This window comes from Trematomus bernacchii, unplaced genomic scaffold (genome assembly GCF_902827165.1).
Source record: "Trematomus bernacchii unplaced genomic scaffold, fTreBer1.1, whole genome shotgun sequence".
In the NCBI taxonomy this organism is placed as follows: domain Eukaryota; kingdom Metazoa; phylum Chordata; class Actinopteri; order Perciformes; family Nototheniidae; genus Trematomus; species Trematomus bernacchii.
Window position 1 is genome coordinate 546,076 of NW_022987641.1, and position 27,999 is coordinate 574,074.

Genomic DNA, 27,999 nt, shown 5'->3' on the forward strand with positions numbered 1-27,999 from the left:
TGTGTGCATGCATATGGGAGGGAACCAACTCCAAACATGAAAATAAACGTTAAAACAATTTCAAAAGACATCAGTACATAAATTAACATACTGAGTCTACAATGTGCTTTACCCTGATTGGTCTCAAACAAGTTTAACCCGTAGTATTACCTGTGTACTCTCATGTTCCGAATAACCCAGCTTCCCCAAATTTATTTTTGGTGTCTATATACGGCGGGATCCGGAGTCATGGCTGATCGTGTTGCTGTGGTCCTGAGTCCTGGATCGCAAGCCCTGGATCTTGAGTCGTGGCTGTGCCTGCTGCTGTGGTCCTGGATCATAAGTCCTGGATGGATATCCTCGTGGATTCATCTTATTATTATAGACACATGCATTTCCAAACATTTGGAGTACCTATGTTGCAAATGTATTATCTCTTCGATTTACACACGGCATCTATTGCACATCTGTCCGTCCTGGGAGAGGGGTCCGTCCTCTGATGCTCTCCCTGAGGTTTCTCCCATTTTCCCCCTTTAAACTAAGGGGTTTTTCTTTGGAAGTGTTTCCTTGTACGATGTGAGGGTCTAAGGACAGAGGGTGTCGTATTGTCATACTGATATTCTGTACAAACTGTGAAGTCCACTGAGACAAATGTAACATTTGTGATATTGGGCTATATAAATAAACATTGATTGATTGATTGATTGATTGATTGATTGATAGTATTTTATGCTCATTTTTATAGCACACTTAATTTATAATCAATGTACTCATGTTGTGCGTTTAATTATGTAAAGTGCAGTGTCAATTAAGTGACAATTGCGAATCATGTCAATAAGAGATGTGTTGGAGACTTTGATACTTGTTTCATGACATATACAAAATAAAAGGGCACTAATAGAGCACACCCTATGCTACATTCTTTCACCAGTTTTCGAAAGATATGCGATACATATGTCCTCTTTGACAGTTGTTTTCGGTGTGTAAGTATGTATTGGTGGTGCATTCTGAACTGTATGAGTTACAGCCGAAGATGAAATGATGTCTGGTGCTCAGTGGGAAGTGTCTCCACTCTTTCCTCTCTATCTCTCCCGCCCTCTTTCTATTTCTATACCTCACATAAATCAGGAAGCCATACAAGCGTATCTCTCCCTCCTCCTCTTTCTCGCTCCGTCCATCTCTTCTGTCTCCCTCCACCGGCTTTTATTAGGACAGAAGATGGAGAAAGCAGAGAGGACCCTTCTGCACAAACCCAGGTACCGTCACACTGAGCCAAGCAGCACATATGTTACATCAACACACCGTCAGTGAGCTCCCTCTGAGGTTTTCACTCCTACAGCCACTCTGCTCAAAAATACTTTAAGTCAAAGGTCGGCTCAGGGTCGAGGTTCAAGGTCTAAAGCTGGGCAGCTCTGTTGAACAGGTGTTCTAGTTGAATGAACACAATACACTGATGTGCTGCCAGTACAAGATGCAAACATTAGGGTATGTGTGTTTGCACTTTGTACCGTCATTTTCCTGTGTCACTTACATTTCCTTTAAAACACAAACATGCAGAAAACCCACCTTTTTTATCCTTAAAGAGTCCTCTCCTGCTGATGTTCAGGTTCATATCAGTATGTAATGTCTCTACTTTAAAGAGTCCTCTCCTGCTGATGTTCAGGTTCATATCAGTATGTAATGTCTCTACTTTAAAGAGTCCTCTCCTGCTGATGTTCAGGTTCATATCAGTATGTAGTGTCTCTACTTTAAAGAGTCCTCTCCTGCTGATGTTCAGGTTCATATCAGTATGTAATGTCTCTACTTTAAAGAGTCCTCTCCTGCTGATGTTCAGGTTCATATTAGTATGTAGTGTCTCTACTTTAAAGAGTCCTCTCCTGCTGATGTTCAGGTTCATATCAGTATGTAATGTCTCTACTTTAAAGAGTCCTCTCCTGCTGATGTTCAGGTTCATATCAGTATGTAGTGTCTCTACTTTAAAGAGTCCTCTCCTGCTGATGTTCAGGTTCATATCAGTATGTAATGTCTCTACTTTAAAGAGTCCTCTCCTGCTGATGTTCAGGTTCATATCAGTATGTAATATCTCTACTTTAAAGAGTCCTCTCCTGCTGATGTTCAGGTTCATATCAGTATGTAGTGTCTCTACTTTAAAGAGTCCTCTCCTGCTGATGTTCAGGTTCATATCAGTATGTAATGTCTCTACTTTAAAGAGTCCTCTCCTGCTGATATTCAGGTTCATATCAGTATGTAGTGTCTCTACTTTAAAGAGTCCTCTCCTGCTGATGTTCAGGTTCATATCAGAATGTAATGTCTCTACTTTAAAGAGTCCTCTCCTGCTGATGTTCAGGTTCATATCAGTATGTAGTGTCTCTACTTTAAAGAGTCCTCTCCTGCTGATGTTCAGGTTCATATCAGTATGTAATGTCTCTACTTTAAAGAGTCCTCTCCTGCTGATGTTCAGGTTCATATCAGTATGTAATGTCTCTACTTTAAAGAGTCCTCTCCTGCTGATGTTCAGGTTCATATCAGTATGTAGTGTCTCTACTTTAAAGAGTCCTTTCCTGCTGATTTTCAGGTGTATATCAGTATGTAGTGTCTCTACTTTAAAGAGTCCTCTCCTGCTGATGTTCAGGTGTATATCAGTATGTAGTGTCTCTACTTTAAAGAGTCCTCTCCTGCTGATGTTCAGGTGTATATCAGTATGTAGTGTCTCTACTGTGACATGTCTCTTTAATGTTCTAAAAGCTCTTTATTTTTCTCATGCTGCAGCACCTCTTTTCACCCTCTGTCTGAAACCAGAGTCCAGTCTGCTCTGATTGGTCAGCTGGCCGGCTCTGTTGCGTCAATCGTTTAGAGCTGTCCCGCCCCTTAGCCTATCACGTAACATGTGTTGGAGCATGAGCCAATAGAAGCACAGAGTGTTACAGAGTGATGTCACTATGTTCCTGAATTAAACAAAGGAGTCCAATGGAGGCGTTTCAGGGGGGAGTGGGAGAGAAACTCCCTCTGGGATAACAAGGATTTGACAGAAAACGACATAACACACGACAGGAGAGGGAAACCCCCAAGCCAATAAGGCCTCTTTAAATCATTCCTCACCAGAACCTGTTTAGTTCAACCGTCCACACTATTCATTTGAGTCCATGCTATTGGAAATAGTGTGATTTTGGATAAAGTTGTTGGACATTTAAGACAATAGTAATGGTATGGCTTCTCTGTGTGTGTGTGTGTGTGTGTGTGTGTGTGTGTGAAGAACTGGGACAGGATGAGGCCCTGGGCTGTGGAATAATGTCATTATTGTGGGCGGATAGGAAAATAAAGCACTAAGTGACAAGATAAGAAGACGATTTTAGAGAGGGCGAGAGAGAGAATCCAAGTGAGGCAAAAGGAAGGAGGGAGAGGTCGGAAAAAAGTAAGGAAATGAAAGAAAAGGGAAGATGTTCTAACCTCTGTCTTTATTATTTGTACTAAGATTTTAAAACTAAAAACTTTAACAATTCTGGCCTCTCAAATGTCTATTAACCACTCTCCGCTGTGTGAAGGTGTGAGGAATAATCCTGTCTCCAGACGAGTTGAGGGACTTTTTCTGGTATCTTCTTATCCTTTTGTCTCATGAAAAGCTGAAAACGTTCACCTCTTAAAAGTGTATAAAGATCCTTCAAAAGAAACAATATGTGAGAGAAAAATCAGGTGAAAATGTATAATTCACGTCCTCACTGAGGAGGGGTCCCAGGTCAAAAGGAAGCAGCTCTCACATTTGACTGAGATATAGAAATAACAGACAGAACCCTTTCACAATAAAAGATAAATCCATTTTTTATTCCATTCTCTCAATTCTCAATCGACAACAGAGTCCCAGTCATCGCCGTTTCATTACATATTCAGTATAAAACAAAATACTGGATTTACAACAGAAGCTCATATCTGATGGAGTTTCATTCCAAAATAAGTTATTGAAGATTTTAGCAAATTCAAACTGGTGACATTTAATGAACCTGCGACAAACACTGAGACTTCCATATTAAGGATATTTTTGAATGAAACTCCTCATTTACACCCATGTGACTCTCAGCCTTTTTAAACACACAGCTTAAGTGCTTACACACTTCTTCAGAGGGCCTCACAAAGGTGTAAACTCAGAATAAAAAATGCATTTTAAATCCCCATCTTTAGGCTTTGTCTCCACCAGGTATTTCTTTTATGGAGCAGCGCTAAACCGTTGCATGTGGCCTTCAGCACGACTACAGTATAGTATGAAACGAGTGGAACCTCTAGTGCTCGGTGATGTTAGTGTTTACATCCTGTGAAGGCTGTCAGCGTGTGGGAAACATGCGTCAGAGTGTCATTTGGGCTGTAAACAACAACAAGAAAAACAATGTTCCCGGTGGACACAGAGCCTCATGTAGGTGCAACACGTCCCTAATAACAGTCTCCTGCTCTGGAACACTTCTGTGGTGACTTGCAAACACAGAAAACAACGTTTGACACATTATGTAACATACCAACCAATACATGACAACTTTTTCAATTAAACAAGATTTGTATATATATTACCAAAAGCAAAAAAATATATAGCAATTATTTTATATTCTCTACCTCCCAAGAAAAAATAAGATGCTTCGATAAGGGCAATGAAGTCTCCTCATGTTAACTCTAAAGGGATTGTCACTACACGGTAAGTGAGGGATTTTCTGAACACAACCGACTTCCAGCATAGCTTTCTTAGGTTCAAAAGAAACTCAAAACATCTACTGGTGTGTTTTAATAAAGGGAGTATTGCGAGATTTATTCTAGTTTGTGCCTTTCATCAACAATGGTGGGAAAAAATGAAAGTGTCACGTCCCCATGATGAAAGCTCCTGTTAATTCAAATGCTCTCTTTACAATATACACAACTACCTAGAGACTACTGCAGAAAGAAGTTTAGACATTTCATCAGAAAAAAAAGAGACATGGTAGAAATAGAAGCTTAATGTTAAAAAGATAGCAGCAAATGATGTAAAGAATCAAAGGCGGTTGAAATAAACTCTTTTGTATCTGTAACCAATCAAATCACAATGTGGTAACAGCGTGTAAGTCTGGCATCAGACACAAACTGGCAAGCTTCACTCACTCTCACCCTTTTTAATCCTCCCCCCCCCCCCATAAAATACATCAAGTCACGATTACAAGTCTGCTGATTGCCTGGAAAGACACAAGATGGCCGCTGTGAAGTGTCACACATGGGGGGTGCAGTGAGGCTCCTTCTGTTTCCGAGATGTTAGGAAATGAATGTGTTAAATGTCTCAATCATCAATTCTTATTAACTAGCATGCCAACACAGCTCTGTGTTTAATGAACATCATTCCCCCAGCCGGCACTGTTTGTTTGAAATGAGAGCGGCTGAAGACACAGTGGAAGAATACTTTTCAGAAAGGATTTTTTTTTTGGTGAATCTCCTTTCTGTGCCTCTGAAAATTGAAGTGTGGGGGAAGAAAAAGTCTTCGTCCTTTTTATGTGTGTACCAGGAGATGACGGGGGCTAGCTGGAGACCCCTGATGTTTTTTTATGTGTGTGTTTCCTTGATTTTCACGCTAACTAATGGACAAGCTTTTCTGTGTGTGGATAAGTGTGTGTGTGTGTGTGTGTGTGTGTGTGTGTGTGTGTGTGTTCATGTGTCAGCAGCTGTCCTCCAGAGCGTTCACCACTTGTTCCAGAATGTCGGGGCATCGTTCGGCGATCTGCTGCAGGACCTGATTGGCGTAGTCCTGAAGCTCCGCCCCCTCGATCTCACACTGCTCTAACTCCGCCTCCATCTGAGAGAGAAGAAACACACACACACACACACACACACACACACACACACACACACACACACACACACACACACACACACACACACACACATACACACAGGGGGGAGATTTAGACATGTTGTAAACCATGTGTTACCAATATTGCCAACATAATGACAAGGAATTCAAAAGAATAGCTGGTCATTTTGGAGAAATACACCCTTCTGCTTTCTTGCTCAGAGTAAGCTAGCTGGTTAGCTTATCTTAGCTTAGCCTGAGGACTGGAAATAGAGAGAAACAACTAGCCTTAATCCGGCCACAGGTAACAGAATCTGTGTATCGTGTTTAAGCTCACAAATTCACAGGCTTTAACAGAGTTTAAATTGAGTTTTCCACCTTGAAAGATTTGAAGATGTTAATGTCTGTACACTTTGCTGCTGCAACAAAATCATTTCCCAATTTGGGATCAATAAAGTACCTATCCATCTAAAATCAAGATGTCATGTGGGGTTACGTAACACACTACTTTCCACATATCTCTCCTTAGAAAAGTGCAATTCATTGTTTTATAATTGGGTTTTTGACAAATTAAACAAATGCAATTGATCAGTGAACTAGCGAGCTTTTCAAGGTGCTGATAGGCGGATTTAATTAGCATTAGACGGAGCTAGAAGAGCTGTTTACCCTTGTTTCCAGTTTTATGCTATGCTAAGCTAACTGGCAGCAGCTTCATATTTAATGATGTGATATCTATCTTCTCATCTAATTACAGGGAAGAACACAAACAAGCCTAATCATTTCCTTAAAATGTAGAACTAGTCCTTTAAATTCCATGTTTTCATGTTGTTCCTTTAAGATGAGAAAGATGGACATAAAGAAAAGATGAAACACTTTTAAATCCAATATCAGTCAAGCACTCAAACACAGGCAGAAGGACACACTCCCCTCGTAGCCCCATGGACGATTAGGGAGACACACACACACAGACACACACACACATATCAGACTATAATCTGAAAACACCACAGTGCGGTTCTCTCTGCCCATACAGAGTGGAACATTTCTGTGAGACAGCGCTGATTTGATTTTCTTTGGCTGCCGCCGAGCTGAGACGTCAAACCTAACTGACTTAATGACCAATACATCTGTATCAATAGGAGCACCACTCAAACAGTCATGTAACACAAACCCACATGTATGGTGTGTGTGTGTCTGTGTGTGTGTGTGTGAGGCCTGGGTCAGATATTGGCTAAATGTTTCCTCGTTAAGTCTTAACCTCTTCCCTCTGCTCTCATCTCCAGCAAATCTCTCTGGCACTTTACATTACAGTAGCTTCATCCATGTGTGGAACTGCTGTTAGAAATAATACTGTTAATCATCAATCCAAATGATATCTCAAATAAAGCCTTTTATCCATATATTACTGTATTTGTTACGTGTCAATTTACTTTTCGTATTTTACTTTGGCAATACTGTTTGAATTGTTTGTGTGAGATTTGTAACAGAAAGTCGATGTTTCCAAGGCAGGCAGGGTCTAATTAAATATGCTATAAAGCTTGGCCCATATTACATTTATTACATACAATAAAATACCCAAACTTAATGGAAATTCAATATGACACTGAGGGAAATCCCTTTAATACTCAATATGGGACTGACTGTTCTCAATAAAGCCTTGATTTATTTATTTAAATGTAATGTTGCAGTCTAGTTTACAAAGAGTAGTCAATGCATACACAATATTACATTCAATTATATTTTTCATACAATAAAAACAGTTTTATTTACTGTAGAATTAATATTTGAATTCATATTTATGTAATTGTTTGAAATCCCCTTGGATTCTGGACTACCCTTACAGCGGTGTTGCTCACTGTACGCTGACATAAAACCTGATTAACCGTCATATCAAGTTCTGGCACCACAAGATCTGAGAAGAATTAGTATGAAGCTCTGTGAGGAGAGCTCTGGCACTCCGCCCTCCCCTGTTCAAGTGTGTTTGCAATATTTGATTTCCCTATCATTAATGCCTAAACATCCTCTGGCCATTCTCCTATTTTGTTGTGCAGCAATCACACATACTGGCTTATTTCCCACATGTCCCTTTATGTGTTTATGCAGGTCATTTAACTTAATGACTGCATCTTAGCTGCAATCCCCCAGAAAAACAGGGCAGTAAAGATAAGGTGTTAAGACGATTGAGAAGAGATAAACGGATCGGTATCTGTCTGCTGTCTCCTGCTCTCTGACTCACACAGCCTTGACCTGCAGCCGGAGGACGCTCCAGAAAGGCGCTGAAAAACGTGTCAAAGATATCTCAGACAGCATCGTGTGCACTGAAGGTGCAGGACATGAGAGACTGCCCTGCCAATGCACTTCTTAAAGTGTTTGTTTTTCCTATCCCATAACTATTGTTGCAAAACAGGTGATGATTTCCGATTGGTTTGTTGGGTACTCATTCATTAAACCTGGTGGAGCGTGTGCCAAGAAGGAACCCATTACATTTTGGAGCAGATTGAAATGACGGGTTGGATATACATATGATTTTTCACTTGTGGAATCAGCATTAACAGAGCTATGCCATCTAGTTGATCTTGCAATCTAACACATTCACCATGTGCCAAAGTGGTCATTCAAACCACTTATTTTTTTGCGAAATTAAATGTCAAAATATCTATTTCTACATTTCTGGTCACAGTCATGGTGCTGCCCATGGATCTATAAAGAGAACTGGATACAGCGTTGGAGGGCCGTTTATTCCTATGAAAAGTTGCTCAGTGGCGCAGGAAGCAAACAATGAAGCGATTGGAGGTACAAAAGGTGCCCGCATCATCCAGTAACTTATGCCCATAGAGCATGCACACTTTAGTTTACCTTAAGCCCCGCCTCCAATCTCCTGCTCTCGGCTCAGTCAGAAGAATTGAGAGAAAAAAACGGTGGATTTTAGCGCATTTTACAACTTTTAGACCCTAATGATTTAATGAAGGGTTACAAAAGTGTTCGTACAGGGTGGTTGATTTAGCCATAAGAGATTGTATGCTGATTTACAGATGTCTCTTTCTCAATGTAAGTCAATGGGAAATAGTATTTTTGGGCCCAATGACGTCATGGACTCACACAGAAGTTGTAGTTCCAACGTTTGGTCACTATGAACATTTGCTTCAGCGTCTGCTGCACTGCCTTCGGTGCTTGGTGCTGTCAGGGGCTGGACCACAGAGCAGTCCTGCAAAAAGCTCTGGAAAGGTTGTTTTCTTTCAGATAATGTAGTTAAAGTGAGGACATGTTAAACACTTGGCCGACTGCTTACACTAATGGACTTTATTGCGAAGCTGTGTCGAACAGAGTCGCTACATCCGTAAATCACTACAATTAACCTGGAGGGAAAAACGATCTCATAACTGATATGAATTATAGCCAAAACAAGAAAAATAAGACCCGGTTTTCCTGAGAAAGTAATCATAATTTAATCCTTCGTCCCCACGTTGCTGAGCAATAAACTTCCCCTCTCGCTACACTCACTTCATGGCTCATTTATGGCCTGATGAAATTAAATATAAACAATGTTGCATTATACAGTTCCCAGTTATGAGGTATACGTTTGGATGGTTCCAATGGATCATGTCTCATTTATTCACAGTGTGGGTGGTCGTAGAGAAATGTGGGAATTAGCATTGCCAGATTCAGGACTTCTGTAAAAGTGCGTGTGTTTGATTGGTAGTATTTGTGTGGCGAATGTGTGTGTGTGTGTGTGTGATACAGTGGTTTGGGTGTATGATATGACAAGTGTGTGTGAGTGCACGTCCTGGCGCTAAAGAGTATGTTGCAAGCTGAAGTTCTGATTTAGTGAGTGACAGAGAGGATCGTGGGAAACGGAGAGATAGACAGAGGGAATGGATAAGATGTGTGTGTGTGTGTGTGTGTGTGTTTGTCAGAGTAAGAGAGGGTTTGTAGAAGATGATTTTTACTGCAGCCATTAAAGCTCCATTATCGTGATGGATCATTATCTGCCGTATCAGGAGCCTGGAGACACACACACACACACACACACACACACACACACACACACACACACACACACACACACACACACACACACACACACACACACACACACACACACACACACACACACACACACACACACACACACACACACACACACACACACGCCTTACACTTTTACACAAACATGCACACACAAGGTTATCAGCTTCAGAATGAGGATGAGGTTAATGTGTGTGTGTGTGTACACTCTGACCCTCTTTGCAGAGGAATGCTAATGTTTTCTAAAGAAACCATAAGTTAGTAGAGAGAGATAGAGGCGCAAAGATTACCAGAGAGGGGGGGGGCAGACGGGTGGAGGTGGTGGTACAGTGCAGGGGTACCAGAGTATAAATACATGATTTAACTAAGGTGCATTAGCCTGCTCTTGTGAAAGTCAACTGCCTGGTGCACACACGCATCTCACACTGTTATTTACAGCTTCTCCATTTACAGATTGTTCTGAGGCCAGAGGTCTCTTTTTATCAGAAAACTGTCTCTGTTCACTTTATGGATGTGCATTTCAAACAGTTAACTTCACTTGGTATTGATTGGTTTACGGGAAATGATGTTCTGTGAATCATGAGGTCAGGCCCATTTCTCAACAGATCAGGGCTGCACACATAATGTACTTACTCCAGATTCTGATTTTGTTTTACTTGGACAGAAAACAGGTAATTGTGAGAAAAATACTGATGATTAATATGGCGTATTAAAGTATGGAATGCCAATTATGAAACACATCGTTTTGAGAGCCAAAAGAGAGTTGGATCATAAATGTTACAATTGGATTAAATGGTTTACATTCACCTTTTTACTTTAATATGACAAAAATATTTCATATATTGAAAAGTTAGCTCATGGAGCAAGGAATAATTTTGGCTTTAATAGGAGCCACCATGTGAGAATTTATTTTTAAAGAAATACGCTTTACGTCATGGACAATGAATCAAAGAAGCACTTTTTCCCCCCTCCATTCCTATCCTACCCATAGGGTGCATTAAACAAAATATGTCAACAACTGTCATCCACTCTTAAACAATTTTGGCACATCAAATATTTGTCTGAAAATAAAAAGTGTTCACTAGCCTTTACACAGTCCTAACAGTTTTCCAATAACTGACGGAAAATAAGCACGTAAAAGCTTAAAGAACAAAGTGCAAGCAGCAGTGCCTGGTGAAAAATGTGGAGGGTACAACAATTAAAGTCTAAGGTGAACAAGTTGAATGTTTCTGAACAAAGAAAAACCTTTAAGACAGACTCTTATTTAAACAAAACCAGCAGGAAGACATAGGGTCTGAACACAGAAAAAGTCTGGAGGGCAAAGTTTGACCTAATATTCCTCAGTAACAGCACACCATGATTAAAGATACGATCAGGAGGTTTGAAAAGGCTCCAGACTCCTCGACAGCAGCCCGGAGCGCTGCTATAGAAACAGCATTATGGGTAAGAGCAAAGGGATAAAGTATAATAGGCCTATATTGGCTTTCATAATCCCTGTCTCTCTTCCTGTCTCTATTTAAACCATTAGGTTCTTATACAGGCTTACAGCGTATGTAGACTGCTTTATAAGTTGGCCGCCTGTACTGCGCCAAGTCCAAAAGTGCCTGAGCCCTGTGACCGAATGTGTGTGAATGAATGTGTGTGTGCTCTGTCGCGGTCATGTAAAGTGGTAGTCCAGGCAAAATGCTCGCTAACGAGCTGCAGTGGGAATAAAGTCTGAGGAATAAAACTGCTCCTGGAGGACTGAAAAACACTGCTCTGCTTTAGCACTAAGAAGAAACACACAAGGGAAGTGTGTGTCGTGCACGGGCAATACGACCATTTTATTATAACAGGTCATTCAGCCAAATTGACTGTAGGAACACAGAACAAGTAATTATTGAGAATGGGGAGATGTGTAGCTCGTTCGTCAGCATTTTATAAAAGTCTAGGATGTTCAATCTAATAGTTTAATTCACTAACATTCACTTTAGCACATATTGATTAAATGTAAGCTCCAGATAGAGGTGGGCTGTTAAATGTAAGTGTAGTAACTATAGTGGAACACCTTCACAGAGAACAGAGGATTATACAGTGTTTGAAAAAGACTTGGAGGGACCACACGAGGCTGGACTCACACACTGATGACTGCAGGAACAACCAGCAGACAGACTGCAGCATGCTCTGTGTAGAGGGGAACCTCCCAGTCAGTAGAGAAACTGATTCAGTGTTAAAGGGGCCACAGTCTCCAACATGATCATCAAACCTCATCTTGGAATACATTACTATGGAATAGTAGACACAATAAACAAGAGGACAAACATTTAAAGAGGCTCTATCGTGCGTTTTCCTTCCCTGTAGTGTTTTGCAAGCATTTTGTTATAGCTTAATCACCTTAATACGGGCAACAGAGGGAGAGAGGAAGACTTCCTGTGTGTGTGCAAGCTGGTCTGCAAAGGCTAATATCCCCGTGTTCCCTCCAGAGGGAGTTTCTCTCTGTTTCTGGTTGTAAAATCTACAATAAATGAACGGCCTTCCAGTACAAGGAACTCAAACTAGTCAAGGGAAACCTCTGCAGCTATATGGAGGGAGAAACATTTAAAGCTGGACTTCCACAATGGCTGCCACAGTGAACACAGATTTACAGACTTCAGATTCAGAGCAGCAAAGTGTGAGAGTGGGGAGCAGGTTTCTGCGGGCTTCTCCTCTGTGAGTTAACTTAAAGCTATGGCCTTCACCTGTCACCATCAGCAGCTTGTCTTTCCATTACAGACAACAGGGGGGGGGGGGCGACAGAGAGTGTGACAGAGAGTCGGAGAGGAAGTGGAAGCAAAATGATCAAGAGTGAGTGACAACAGTTACGAGGAGGTGGAGAGGGGGACAGACAGAAAGATTTATAAGAAAGAGAAAGGGAACAGAGGTGAGTGAAAGAGGAGAGAAATCAAGAAGGGGGGGGTGATAACCTGAGACAGAGGGAGAGATCAAGGAAGAAAGACAAATGCATGTAAAACGAGTTCGACTGGTAAAGCCATTAAACCTGGATTCAATACATCTGCATAAAAACCCCAGTCTTCTGTAATGACCAGTGAAGACCTGTGTGTGTGTGTGTGTGTGTGTGTGTGTGTGTGTGTGTGTGTGTGTGTGTGTGTGTGTGTGTGTGTGTGTGTGTGTGTGTGTGTGTGTGTGTGTGTGTGTGTGTGTGTGTGTGTAAGGGGCACTGAGGGGTGGGACATGTGGGTGGGTGCATCTGACTGTCTCTGTGTATAACGTATTGTCGTTGAGGAGCTAAGCCATTTAGAAAACAATCATCCTTGGAGCAGGAAGCAGAGCTGCCTAATGGAAGCCAAGAGAGACCCCTGGACCACAATGCAACAGTACAAATGAATCGGTCCGACTCTCTCCACTATGATCTCCCCCTCCCTACTACCATATTCTGTTATGTTTTCAGCTTACATGTGACAAGTCTGTACCTACACACAGACTATTAAAATATATAAGCGCAATAAATGTAATGTGTATAATAATATTTTAACTATCTATAACGACACACGCACACGCACACACACACACACACACACACACACACACACACACACACACACACACACACACACACACACACACACACACACACACACACACACACACACACACACACACACACACACACACACACACACACACACACACACACTGGTACAGTTGTAGTACTGTAGTCGCCCTCTCACTATCAGCTGTATGTTGAAATTCCAGCTCCACCCCTTCCTGTTGTTGTATCTTCTGTCAATCAAAATGTACCCAATCAGTGACCTTGAAGCTGTGAGGGGTCACCACACACACACACACACACACACACACACACCACACACACACACACACACACACACACACACACACACACACAGATCCCCTGCAGTCTGCCAGTCTGTGCAGAGGGCATCAGGCTGCAGAGCTGAAACAACACTGATTGTGTTCTTTTGTATTATATGCAGGGCAAGCTTTATTTAACACTTCAGACATGTTTGTAGTTTTCACTTTGTCATTATGTCAAATATTTAGTTAGATTTCCCTGTGCAAATAACCAGTATGATCCCAATCTGACCAAATACTGTCTCTGTTTCAGTGTCTCTGCATGTCCCACACAACGTCCTCACAGTCTGCACTGGTTTTCTCTTAAAACTAAAATAATAATCAATAATTGCTCTGAGATATTTATTACGTTGAATCTGTTTCATAGTGTTTTGATATTAGCAAGGGTTCACAGAGCAGAGCTTAAAGTCACTGCAGCAGCGTAGTGGTGTTATACGCCTGCATTAGAGGTTTGTTATACAGTAAAGTCATTTGATTCACTTGAGTTGACTGAAAAGGCCCTGTAAACTATTGTATTACTTAAAAAATATATGCAGAGCAAGCCAAAGGCAAAATATGTATTTTCCTCTGTAATTGTTTGGCATTTTCCATCACGAGTTGTAAATATATGTCCCACGTTTTCACTGAGGTTTCTCCGGCTTGACTTGGCCCAGAAAGTGAGCAGATAGAGGGACATGGCTCGACAATACTGGATTCATAAGAGCAGCGATATAACATCCGACTCAGCCAATAACACTTCATATGCTTTTTACAATACCTAACGCACGCAGATGTCTTTGTGTATTTATAACTATTTTTCTTTTTGTATTGCTCTTGCTATCTGTATTGTTATTATGTTGCATTGTTGGAGAAGCCTGTGACATAAGATTTTCAACAACATAATTACTCTGTAGCTACAGTATGTCAGTTTGACAATAAAGAACCTTGAACCTTGAACCCTATAGACTCACAGTCACATACGTTCATGCATACTAATGCACAATGTCTACGGCTGTTTTGATGGCTTTTCAGGTATGGATTTTCACATAGACACACTAACAGCCATTTTGTTATAGCTTAATCACCTTAATACGGGCAACAGAGGGAGAGAGGAAGACTTCCTGTGTGTGTGTGTGTGTGTGTGTGTGCGTGTGCGTGTCTGTGTGTGTGTGGAATATGATGCCAGTCCTCTTCAGTGCTCATTAGAGGCGTCATTGAGCCAAAAGGTTATTATTATGACTTTGGCACACAAAACAGCTCTTTTACCAAAACCTCACTTTTGGAATCTCTTTGACTTTTGTAGTTCATCTGAGGTTAAAGAGAGACATGGAAACAAATACAAAAGAACAGGCGGCCCAAAAAATATTGTCAGCAAATCCATAATTTGAAAGCATACCACTCTATACTTTTCTTTGGTGCTTTAGTTCTGATCAAAGGCGTGCCATCTAAGGACCCGCTGCATTTAGTATTAGTCTAGTTTAAGCAAACGTCAGTAGATTACATTTAAATCTGAATAGCCTAATGCTTTGGCAGAGCAGAACCGCCTTACTGCGGTTAAAAGAGACACACTTTATCTTCACTAATAAGTCATCAATCAGCTCTGTTTAAAAAAAACCACCAAAATATTTCAGTGACATAGGAGGGGTGAAGAAATGAAAAAACCGGACCATAACATGCCAATCCAAACCCAGATCATAACTTTAAATCAACAACAATCTGCACGAATTGAGGAGGATCATAACAAGATATTGCATTGTTCAATAAAATGCTCTTGATTTAGATCACATGACAGATTCAAACATGCATTTTGTTAAAAATCTGCTGACCGATGGATGCTGTGCTGTGATTATTGTGCTGCGATTATATCTTATATTTTTGCCACGACAACTGACTGTTCCTGCTTGGGTAGTTAATTTCATTGTCTGCATATTATATCACGAAACATGTAAAATAATTTACACCTACTTATTTCTTACTTTGGCTGTGTTAAAAGTATGTCAGTTGATGAAACCACTTACATTTCATCCTTAACAATATAGAATGTGGATACATTTTGGTCTATTTTTCATTTTGTTTGTTAAAAACGAAAAAAGTTTGACAGTGATGTTAAACCCACAGCAGCTGAGCAGTTCATCAGAAATCCTTAGAAATCACAGACAATTCACTATGCAGCCTGAATTCACTGCTGAGGATCAGGCACATGTGGGCATGAGATGTGTAGGTTTCCATGTGTGTGTGTGTGTGTGTCTGTCCATGTGTGTTTTACATGCTCTTTTAGTATGATCCTAATGGCTTTACAGAGTGCCAGGCATTTTAAAAGAGCCAGGGTGAGGCTTGTGAAACACACACACTCACCACAAGACAGAGGAGAGAGGCTGGCATGGTGGAACATGGCAGCCTGGAGGGAGTGTGTGTGTGTGTGTGTGTGTGTGTGTGTGTGTGTGTGTGTGTGTGTGTGTGTGTGTGTGTGTGTGTGTGTGTGTGTGTGTGTGTGTGTGTGTGTGTGTGTGTGTGTGTGCATTAAGAGGGTCAGCCAGGGTGATGGTGACACATGATGAAGGAAAAGGAGAAACGCGGGCCCTGAATGAAAGACAGGCAGTGTCTGTCTGCGATTGTGTGTAGGCAGGTTTGGGGTCTGAAGCAGACACATGGCGCCGTGTGGCACTGCCCGGGTACGCTGGGTTTGGACAGAGAGGCAAAACCATTCAAACTGCGATGTTGTTCAAAGAGACATATAATGTTCATATTCAGGTTCATATCAGTGTATAAGCCCGCGTCACACTGTCCCGAAATTGACACCAGATGGACACACGATAAAGGAAATGTTCAAATTCGTCTCTGATCGTAACAACATCGGGCCATTCGTGAGGGCATCTTAAGCCATCGTACGACCGCCGGTGGAGTTTCTCAGGCTCCGGCAGTAACTTCTTGAGCGGTGGCAAAATCTTTGGCATGCCAAAAAATTGCCGAAAGACCTTGCGAAGGTTCATTTTCGTGTTGAATTCGTGTGTCCATTTTGCCCTTCGTAAGGCCATCGTGAGGGCATCCTGTCAAATCGTGTCATCTTCGTCTTTACTTCGTGTGATCACCGGTGCCATCGGGCATTTTTCGCCTCACGAAGACAATACGAAGGAAATAAGAAGCTGCCCGATTGTCTTAGGAAGGCAACACGACTATGTGAAGCCCTAGCAATGCCGTCGTGTAGCCATCGTATTATAGTACGATGACATCGAGATGGGACCATGGTGTCGGCGAAGACAGCCGAATTTGAGTAGCTCAAGCGTTTCCCATGTGTCATGGTAACGTGGACATATAAAAGGCCAGCCTCAGAGCATCTTCCTCAGTCAGTCCTGAGCAACTCTACAGAGCAGAGGCGTGTGTAACTCAAGCCCCCAGGAAGTGCGCCGGACTCTGTGCCCAACATTCGTTGTGTCCAAACGGCGGTACTGCAACTTCCGTATCAGTCCGTGACGTCACCCGGCCCAAAACAACTTTTTCCCATTGACTAACATTGGGAAAGAGACGTCTGTAAATCGGTGGATAATTTTTTTTTAACTAAATAAACTACCCAGTATGAACTATTTTATAGCCCTTATTAGAATCATTAGGTCCTTAAAGTTGTAAAATGCACTAAAAGTCGAATCTAGATTTATTTTCTGTCTCCATTCATTCTAGTGAGCCGAGAGTGGGAGCTCGGGGGGCGGGGCTTAAGGGGCGCAATTTGTTTAGTTTTTCCCTTTAAAAAATAACTAAAAGTACCTATAAGAATACCGTTAAAGTACCGGATCGATAAGCAGCATTGATAAGAGTAGTAGTACCGTTAAAAACCTTAACGATACCCATCCCTAGATATTACACAAGTAAAGTGTTAAGAGAGTGAAATGTTGATTTACAAATTTCAACACTTGATGCTGTCACATTGATTCCAATGTCAGATACCTGTATTTGCCTAACTGAATTAGGTTAAAGAGAGAAAACATTTTGACTAAAAGTTGACTAAAATGTAATGATTTTTCATCGACTAAAACTGGACTGAAACGTTTTGAGTTTTCGTCGACTAAAACTATGAAGGATAAAAAGGACTAAAATGTGACTAAAACTAATAACCATTTTCGTCTAAAGACTAAGACTAAGGCTACATCAAAAATAGCTGCCAAAATTAACACTGGAGTGTAACATAGTGATGTCACTATGTTCCAGAAGTAAACAAAGGAGGGGGGAGGGTGAAAGAAACTTTCAAAAAGCATAATAGGGCCTCTTCAAGGGTAATATCTCCCGAAAACAGAGAGAAAAAAAGAACTACTTGCACTTTAAATGACTGAAATAACTGGCTCTCACAATGACAGACATGCAGTAAGTGAGATACCTTTAAAAGACATTGAAGTTAATCAAAAGGGCAGTAACAAATAAAGTAGTAACATTTACATTCTAATGTGTAATGTCTTCTCTCTACTTCTCACTCCCTTTCAAGCACATTTGTATTTGTATATAATGATATATAATAAATATATTGATTGATATATATTATTCAGTTCAAATTCCATAATCTCAACAAGTAGAACTCCAACAGCCCTTAACCATAGATTGCAATATATTGCGTATGAGTATGAGTCACTTTAAAGCAAACATTTCATTAAAGAAAGGACTCAATCAAGCTGTGATGTCTTTAGGGAAGATGTTGCAACAGTTTTCTTTTTCTCAAAGACCTGTTCATGTGTGGTAAATTGGTTAGAATGCGCTTTTAAAATAACAGTTTCCTTAGTTTACCTCAAAGTTGGCATGGATGTGGTCACAAGGACACTTTTGTCTAAATCTAAAATATTTTGATAAATACAGTATGAGGTAGGAATGAAATAGCTGAGGGTAGTCGGTTGGTTGTCTAAAAGCATTCAATCTTGTTAGATAAGCTTTCACAGCAGCCCACATGATTAGTTTTAATACAGAGCACGTTTTTCTTTAGAAATATGGGACCTGGCTCTGGACCACAAATTACTGTCTGCGTTCAGCCTGAGGATGAAAAATTCATACAGTAATTATCTGTCTATTAAAGTCACCCATACCATATTTCCTGTCCTTTAAATGTACACGTGATTAAACAACAACTAAATTCAGTACATTATTTAAAGTGACACCAAACCATGCCGTGCCATATCTGAAGCACTCATACTAAACAGAGACATTTCCCAACATTAAGACACACAATAGGGCTTTCATGAGGACTGTAGGAAACTAGTCCTTCTGTACCCCAACCACCACACACTCTGTCACATTGCTTTGCTTTGCGTGTGTGTGTGTGTGTGTGTGTGTTTGTGTGTGGCTTGAGTTATGATTTTTCAATGTATACCACATGTAGCAACCGTGTATCGTCTGATATGTTTTCAATATGGAGGAAAAAGACAAGAGCGAAAGAGAGACATGGGGAAACCATAGACAGCCACAACATTTCAAACTCAATAATATGCTGTTTATAATCAGTATCTAAAAATACAACTAGTAACTATGACTACATTGAGGCGAGCGGGCAAGCCAAACCTCTCTATAACTTTCCCTAAGCCTCACCTTTCTGTATCCTCATTTCCCTTTTCTTCACTCCCCTCCCTGTCTCATATGACAACTCTTTCGACAGTTAAATAATAAATATCTTATGAACTAACCCTCCTCCTGCTGCTGCCAAGAGCTCGGAGCAGAGTTTACTCCTTGTAAAATAAAACGTCTGAAACAGTATTTGTTCGGCAGCCAGGAGCTTGTCGACAGGTGACCTGCTGGAGTAAATCTTTTCAATAATGTCAAAGGCAGCGCCAAAAATCTGCAAGTGTGTGCCCTACTTCTACACACACATCCGCACAGTTACAGAGACACACACACTGCGAGAACAATAACCCAAACTCAGACCGGCATCACATCTAACAGGGAAAGCACACAGACACACAATCAGAAGCTGATAGGGAAGGATAAAATGGGAGTGACAAAAATGTATTCCATATTCACCCTTTCTCTCACACACACAAACACACGCACGCAGATACATGTGTATTTGTATTGTTCTCCTCCTTGTCTTTCAGTACACACACACAATCTCACCTGCTCCCGCGTCATGCTTTGCAGCTGCGTATGCCAGGAGGCGGAGTCAGAGCGGTGATAGGCGGGGGGCGGGGCGAAGTCCTGCAATATGATTGGGTCTCGCTCCTGACACAGCGAGGTCAGGTGACTGATGTACAGCTTCAGCTTGCTGCGATTCTGATTGAGATCCAGGAGAGGAGAGAGAATCTGAAGGAGGAAGGGACAAACATCAGATGGATTCATTTTACAGCGCACAAAATATAATGATGAAGGGTCAATACTGCCTATGATTTGTAAATCTGTGCACACTATGGCCTTATGATAACAGGTCTTCACTGCAGAGAGAGTCAAACAACACTCAGTTTCATATATAGACATTCCACTAATCAAGCCTAATGCAAAACACCTGCTTCTCTTTATTTATGATTGGCTGAAATCCATCGTTCAGTACAACCTGTTAAACAGTCACTATAGTTCCTACTAAAGCACCTATCCCAGACACACAACTTTATCATGTTTTTCTAAATCTGTGAAAAAACACAAAGCTGGTTGATGAGTTACCGATATAACAAAGCAAAAAGAAAAGAAGATATATATATCTCAACATATAAACCAATGTATCACTCAGTAACTTCATATGTTTGAACATCCTTGCAGATGCATGATGGAAATAGATGTGGGTAGTTATTGTTGGAGAAATAAAATCATATTGCTCACTCTTCGCTACAACAATGAAAGCTGACGGTAATTCAAAGTAACTGTCACTTCTGAGTCCTTATTTACTGCACACACAACACACCGCCTCTACACATACAGTCATAAACGGTAGTTTTTAAGGAAGTAAATGGCTCAAGTACAGGTTTCTTCCGGTGAGGACCTGCCAGTAGGTTCCAGTCCATTACGAAATGCATTACAGAACATTTTCCTCCAGAGGACAGAGGGAGAAGCAAAGGAGGCAGAGGGAAAATGATGGAGTTAAACTAAGGCTGCAGGGTTGCTACACCCTCTGCATTCCATAACACTCTGCTGTCTGTTATGATGTATGCTGACGGTTGCATGCAACAAGGACGCAATCGCTCAGTCATGTTATATGCCAATATGTGAACCCCTCTAGAAAAGGAATCTGGCTTTAATGCTTTAAAAACACTCTCAACACATGTGCAACAGCTGTTCTCTAACACTTTCTAATCCTGACTATGCTGTAAAAAAGCTTTAAAAAAAATACGCCACACTTTCCAGACCCGCAGCAAAGCTCTGTGGATCAAAAACACGACAAATGAGAAACAGACACATTTCTCCAAAGGAGGACACATTTCTCCAAAGGAGAACACACACACACACACACACACACACACACACACACACACACACACACACACACACACACACACACACACACACACACACACACACACACACACACACACACACACACACACACACACACACACACACACACACACAGACACACACACACACACACACACACACACACACACACACCTATAAAGCCTCATTTACACCACGGAGGCACCTCTAAGCTAGGCAATTCATTTTCAAATTGATACAACAAGTCAGAGCTTCGGGTCATTAATCATCTTTCTAAAATATTGAAAAACGTGTCATTCCAAAACACTGAATTCCTCATTGAGAAACATTCACACCTCTTCCCTGTCTTTTTTCACTGAAGCATCTAATACCACTGCAGACCATTAACCATGTCAAATACCATGAACAATGCTTAGTGTGTTTTAGGAGTGCTCTCCTGTGTTTCAGTTATTCGTGAAGCATTTCATTCTTTAACTGTAGCACAGAATTCCCTCATTGAAAAAGACACAATCACTCACTGTTCTGTTGTAATGCGCTATGGCAAATTACCCGCCTTACACACCAAGGAAAAGTGTGTCTGCGCTGTATGTGTGTGTAAAACTACCCATGAAGCCAGGAAGAAAAAGAGAGGCTGGTCTGCCTGTCTCAGCAGGGAGGTGCTACCGCTAATTAATAACCAGGGTCAAACTTAGATCCGCTGGTGAACCTGTGGGCTTTAAGCACCCCAAAGGGAAATCCCACTGCAGGAACTGAGCTGTGCTAAAAGCAGCATGTGCTACTCATATGTGGTGTTGCCTACACTGGCCTGTCAGTAGATCAGACCTAATACTACTCTTCGAATAAAGTGAGACCAAACTTAAAGAGGACATAATCTGTTCATTTTCAGGTTCATATTAGTATTTTGTGTGTAGTGCCTCTACTGTGACATGTCTCCATGCTTTAGTGTTCAAAAAGCTCTTTATTGTTCTCATAGTGCCTGTGCTGCAGCATCTCTTTTCACTCTCTGTCTGAAACCAGAGCCCAGTCTGCTCTGATTGGTTAGCTGGCCGGCTCTGTACTGATTGGTCAACCGCTTAGAAATGGAGCGCTAGCCAATAGAAGAGTGTTTCATAGTGATGTCACTATAATAATAAAAAAAGCGCTTACAAGCAAGTAAAACAAAATAATAACAAAAGTAAAAAGTGCTAAGCTAGGTAGAATAAGGGCAAGGGGTTAGTTGATTATGAGTTGAAGGCAAGAGTGAAAAGGTGAGTTTTGAGGGATTGTTTGAATGATGTGAGAGTGTTGGAGGATCTGACGTGGCTGGGGAGGGAGTTCCAGAGTGTGGGGGAGGCTGCAGCGAAGGCCCTGTCACCCCAGGTCCGGAGCTTTGTCCTGATGGGCTGCAGTAGGTTAGCTTCAGCAGACCTGAGGCGACGGGTGGGGGTGTGTCGTTGGATGAGGTCACAGAGGTAGGGGGGGGGGCAAGGTTGTTGAGGGCTTTGAAAGTGAAAAGTAATATTTTAAAGTCAATGCAGTGTTTTATGGGGAGCCAGTGGAGGTCATGGAGGATAGGGGTGATGTGGTCGGAGCGTCGGGTGGAGGTGAGCAAGCGGGCAGCTGAGTTTTGGACATATTGAAGTTTTTTTTGTATAAATGCAGGTGATCCAAAAAGTATGCTGTTGCAGTAATCCAGTCGGGATGTTATGAAGGCATGGGTCAGAGTTTCAGCAGCGAGCGATGAGAGGGAGGGTCTGATGCGGGCGATGTTCTATAAATGGAAGAAAGCGTTTTTTGTGACCTGGTTGACGTGAGGGAGGAAAGTGAGGGTGGGGTCGAGGATGATGCCAAGGTTACGGATGTGAGTGGAGGGGTTGACAATGGAGCCATCGATGGTAAGAGAAAAATCTTGGGTTGAGCGGGAAAGTGAGTTTGGGCCAATGATTATAAGTTCCGATTTGTCACAGTTAAGTTTTAGAAAATTGTTTTGCATCCAAATTGTAATGTCAGTGAGGCAGGTGCTGAGCTGGGAGTGTGTGGTTGGAGAAATTGATTTTGTTGAGAGGTAGAGCTGTGTGTCATCAGCATAACAGTGGAACTGGAGTTGGTGTTGACGGAGGATTTGTCCAATTGGGAGGATGTAGATGATGAACAGAAGGGGACCAAGTACTATGTTCCTGAAGTAAACAAAGGAGTCCAATGGAGGGCGTTTCAGGCAACTTAAAGATTTATTTAGTTGCGGACAGTTTTGTTGCGTACACTACAATAAACACAGTCCTTGGTTCATATAGAGAGAAGACACTGCATAGAGAGCATACACTGTGTGTGTGTGTGTGTGTGTATCTATTTCAAGACATGCAAGTGAACATTTTTTGATGAGTGGACACCTTTCCCGCAAGTCTATATATAATGCTTCCCGGTCATTCTTAAGTCGCTGCTGTCCTCCAAGTCTACAATTCAAAATATCTGCGCCCAACGTGGGGCTCGAACCCACGACCCTGAGATTAAGAGTCTCATGCTCTACCGACTGAGCTAGCCGGGCTACATATGCTAGGAAAATGGATCAGATTTCATTGCTGACTTAACCCTAAGGGCTGGGTACTTAGGGGGTGGTGTGTGGACATTTGGGGTCCACTTCCCTCAAACCCCACACAACTACAAGACTATGTATGCCCTCTACTAACAAAATAGTGGATCTGCTGATGTGTATCAAACTGTATTGGTTGATGCTGGGATGCAGTAACAACCACATAAGTTGTTGGTTCATGTGACAGTGGACATAGTATATTGAGCTTGATTGTGTTCATCCAGTCCAGAAAAATAATAATTTGATGAGTGGACAGATCTTGCAGGCCAAAACACTTTTGGCAAACTAGGGGCTCAAACCCACTAAGATAAATATGAAAAACTATGATCCATGATTTGGATTAGAAAAGTAAAATGGCTTAAGAAAGACTTGGGTACATTAGAGGTGTTAGGTTGTGTTTTTGTTCTTGGTTGATGTGAAGGCTCTCATGCATGTGCGATTAATGACCTTTGGGCCCCAAAAATACTACTAACCCCAATTGAGTAATTAAATAACAGTACAGGGGTAGGGTCAACGGAGACATTTTCCTTTCATCATTCCTAAAAAAACGTTTTACTGTATATTTTGGCAAAAGCAACAGCTTCCTTAAATCTTTTACTAGATCCCACACAAAGATTAGGTTCAGCTGAGAGATGACTAGCCATAAAAACAAGACTAACACATACAGTAATACATACGGCAATAGAACAGGAGAATAAGTAACAAAGAGGTACATGTAGAATGTTACAGAAAGGGAGATCTTGTAAAAGAAACAACACAGAGAAATCATCAAACACATGAGAAAATTAGACATTTCTATATTTAACCCAAATGGCTAAGAGAAGAGGAACATCTCAATGAAACAAAAAGTGTCAATAGTGGATTAAATGAAAGAAATTGATGAAATAAAAAATCAACATGATGAATGGATAATTACATGACAAAAGGGGTGAAATGACAATAATCACAACACCAAAACCTGATCACAGACTCAAAGATGAAACAAAAGGAAAGACGGAAGACGAATGATGAGCACACGTGATCGGATCCAGACAAAGAAGACGCTCACCCTTCTGTACAAATTGGCAGACCGAGAGAGAGAAAGAAGGCATATGATTCGCTAGGCCCAAATGCCTTCCTCATCGTCCTATTGGTTAGTTTGGCCCAACGCAGCGTGAGTTTGGAGAGAGCAGTAAGTTAGTTTGGTGAAGCAGGAAACTGTAGAATAACAAAGTTAGTGTGGATAAGTGAAGAAGAAGTTAATGTAAAGGTTAAAAGTTCACACATATGATAGTCTGTCTTTTGAAGTTAAGAAGAGTTATCATTAATAGGAATATTTAGAAATATTACTTGAGAGCATGCTTTCAAGTTTTATAAGAGTGATGATATAAGGTGGTGTGTTGGGCAAGGGCGTCACTTTGTTAAAAATAAGTGGTGGGGACACTTTTTCAGATTTAAAAATACTGCATTAAGCGCCCTCCCCCCCTTAAACAATACATACATATTCTTACAATACTTTTTTTGACAACTAGTGCTGTAACTTTGCTACGCTGTGGCAAAGCGTGTGAAACAATTGCTTTACAATTCTCTATTCAATTATCACTTATATCAAATGTGTCGCAGTTCCAAATTGCACCACTTGGTAAACAGAAATACACCCAAAAAGTGTGAACAGTCCTCAAGATTGTACATGTTCTCTGGTGAAAATAAAGTGTACAATTCATTGTGCACGCTAATTTCAGAAACATTTTAACAAATTATCTTAATAGTAGTGGGGAGTAGTGGGGACAAAATTGTCCATTTACAAAAGTGGTTCGGGACAAATACCCAGCATCCCCAGTATAAATTATGCCTATGGTGTGGCAGGAAACAATATTTAGAGCTCAATATCCTTTGGAGAAATCTTACCTGATCTGGGGAGGGCTTGTGATTGTTGGGCTGCTCTGAGCTTGGAGAGGAGACTTTCAGGTGCTCATCTTCATAATTGTCAGACATAAGCTTCATCCGGTTTTGAGTCTACAGAGAGAGAGAGAAAGTTTCAAACAATTAGATCTCTAGAGAAAACAAAAAGCAGTGTGTGAGTGTGATAAGAGGGTAGCCATCTCGGAGTTAATTTGCAGAGAGGAGAATGTTGGTCAAATTTGACTTTTCTAACACAAAGAGAAAGAGATGTTGTCAAAAAGTGATGGGGATTGAGTTTAAAATGGGATGGTTGGTTCAGCTTATATTTAAAGTGAACTAGAGACCATCTTATGGTGGAATCACACCAATTGCGACGTCAAATCTTGCCTCTGTTTTGGGCAACCTTAGTCAGACTACAGCCATCTTCAGACTCTGCCTTTGTTTTGATCCCAACAACAATCTGTCAAGTTGGTATCCTTGTTATGTTTCACATGTTACAGCTATACTTTAAGCTTTACAGTATGTCTGGAAATAGCTATGGAGTAAAAGAGAAAGAAAGAGGGCGTCTTAATCTGTCAGTCTTGTACAATCTAAATCCCTTTAGCTTTTAACTGAGCCCTGCAAGCCCCAGGGGTTTAAGCAGGCCAGACTGAGGTTGTGTGTGTGTGTGTGTGTGTGTGTGTGTGTGTGTGTGTGTGTGTGTGTGTGTGTGTGTGTGTGTGTGTGTGTGTGAATAAGACTGAAATACAAATGTGAATGACAACTTTCATTTGTATTTGCCTCAAAGACCGGATTTTTAAGAGTGTGTGTGTGGGCAAGAGAAAGAGTTAATAAGGGGTGCTGTGTGTGTCTGTGAGGACCATACAATACAAGTTTGTGTGTGTGTGTATGTTTCTATGTACTTAGGTCACTTAATTTCCTCTTTTTTCTAAAGACAACTTTAAAATAAACACAGACATCCATTTAAAACAAACATGAAAAGTAAACAGTTAATCTTGGAAATAGTACAGAATCTAGAGTCACTGCTGCATGTGTACACACACAAACACACACAAACACACACACACACACACACACACACACACACACACACACACACACACACACACACACACACACACACACAGACACACACACACACACACACACACACACACACACCACACACACACACACACACACACACACACACACACACACACAGCTGTGGAGTGACCTTTATTTGTCTCTATCTATCTTTGCCTCTCCACAATGTTCTCAAGGATATAACCTTGGATTAATACACCCTAAAATGCTACCGCCCAACGTGGGGCTAAAGCCCAGGTAAAACACTCTGTCAGGAGTGGGATTTGAACCCACGCCTCCATGTGGAGACCAGAAGTCCCTTTGCTCAGGAAGGAGCCAGTCCTTGAGTCTGGCGCCTTAGACCGCTCGGCCATCCTGACACAAAAATCTGCATTATTCAGTCTCAACTTTACAAATGACTTGTAAACAGACATTTAAGGCATTGCAGGAGAAGAGGATGCTGCCCAAAACAAGAACAAGGTCTATCACACCTGCAAAAACATGTTGGTTGAGAACAGAGCTTATTCAGCCAAATACATATAGCACACCTTACAGCAATTCTGTTTCCTAAGTTCTCATGATTTTGTTCAGTCTGTGTGCTACTAGTACATGTTCAAGTATATCTTGTTTTACAAAGAAACAAAAATAATTACTACCTACAGTGTTTACCGCAGAGATGTAACCTGCAGGTAAAAATCACTGTCAGAAGTGGGATTTGAACCCACGCCTCCATGTGGAGACCAGAAGTCCCTTTTTACTCAGGAAGGAGTCAACCTTGAGTCTGGCGCCTTAGACCACTCGGCCATCCTGACATAAAACCAATAACTCTGCCTAAAGTTTACCATGTCTTTTTAAAAACTAAACTAAAAGTGTACAGACTCATTGGTGACTTAGATAATCAACACCCATTGAGCTAGTCGTCATAGATTTTCATTGTAAGGGTTTTTCATTATAAGGGTTTTCTGACTTTTATTGCTGTACAGAAATAAAAGGTTTACTGGTTGGCCTATGGGAACTTTGAAATACAACACCCACTGAGCTATTTATCAAAGTTTAAAATTTCAGATGGAAGGGCGGATTGCATTCCGCTTGCAAACAAAGGGGTACAGAGTTTGATTGAAGGGCAATCCGAAAAACCCTTCTCTAGGCTTTCTCGTTTTGCGCTAGTTTTGGGATGTTCACATTTACTCCATGAACCAAACCTGGAGGTGAAAGGTTCAAGGTTTTGAAACAGCTGGTCTGAATGATCTAGGATTAAGACACCCTAAAACACTACAGCCCAACGTGGGGCTCAAACCCACGACCCTGAGATTAAGAGTCTCATGCTCTACCGACTGAGCTAGCCGGGCTAGCAACAATGCTAACATAGGCCAACATTTTGAATTTCCGATGGAAGGGCCGATTGCATTCCGATTGCAAAAAAAAGGGCGACAGAGTTTGATTGAAGGGCAATCCAAAATACCCTTCTCTGGGC

At 41.3% G+C, this 27,999-nt stretch overlaps 1 protein-coding gene and 4 non-coding genes across 13 annotated transcripts in view; all 5 read right to left on the reverse strand.

Moving 5' to 3' along the window:
• Positions 1–3,777: 3,777 nt before the first annotated feature.
• The window catches only part of LOC117484967 (ELKS/Rab6-interacting/CAST family member 1-like), a 137,093-nt gene continuing 112,871 nt past the window's right edge, over positions 3,778–27,999 (reverse strand). For 7 of the 9 annotated variants that reach the window (XM_034133499.1, XM_034133498.1, XM_034133497.1 and 4 more), the window contains 3 exons: positions 25,467–25,574; positions 19,706–19,891; positions 3,778–5,773 (listed from right to left, as the gene is read on the reverse strand). In XM_034133499.1, the coding sequence (XP_033989390.1) occupies positions 5,636–5,773; positions 19,706–19,891; positions 25,467–25,574 (432 nt within the window). In that variant the 3' untranslated portion in view covers positions 3,778–5,635. Of the gene's footprint in view, positions 5,774–19,705; positions 19,892–24,627; positions 24,706–25,466; positions 25,575–27,999 lie in introns of all 9 variants that reach the window. The other 2 variants (XR_004556182.1, XR_004556183.1) reach the window with 2 other exon arrangements.
• trnak-cuu lies at positions 23,462–23,534 on the reverse strand. Its single transcript has one exon. It is a non-coding gene; the product is annotated as a tRNA-Lys (tRNA).
• On the reverse strand, positions 26,795–26,905 carry trnal-caa. Its single transcript has 2 exons — positions 26,868–26,905; positions 26,795–26,840 (listed from the first exon to the last, which is right to left on the reverse strand). It is a non-coding gene; the product is annotated as a tRNA-Leu (tRNA).
• Positions 27,226–27,337, reverse strand: trnal-caa. The gene is made up of 2 exons: positions 27,300–27,337; positions 27,226–27,271 (listed from the first exon to the last, which is right to left on the reverse strand). It is a non-coding gene; the product is annotated as a tRNA-Leu (tRNA).
• On the reverse strand, positions 27,802–27,874 carry trnak-cuu. The gene has a single exon. It is a non-coding gene; the product is annotated as a tRNA-Lys (tRNA).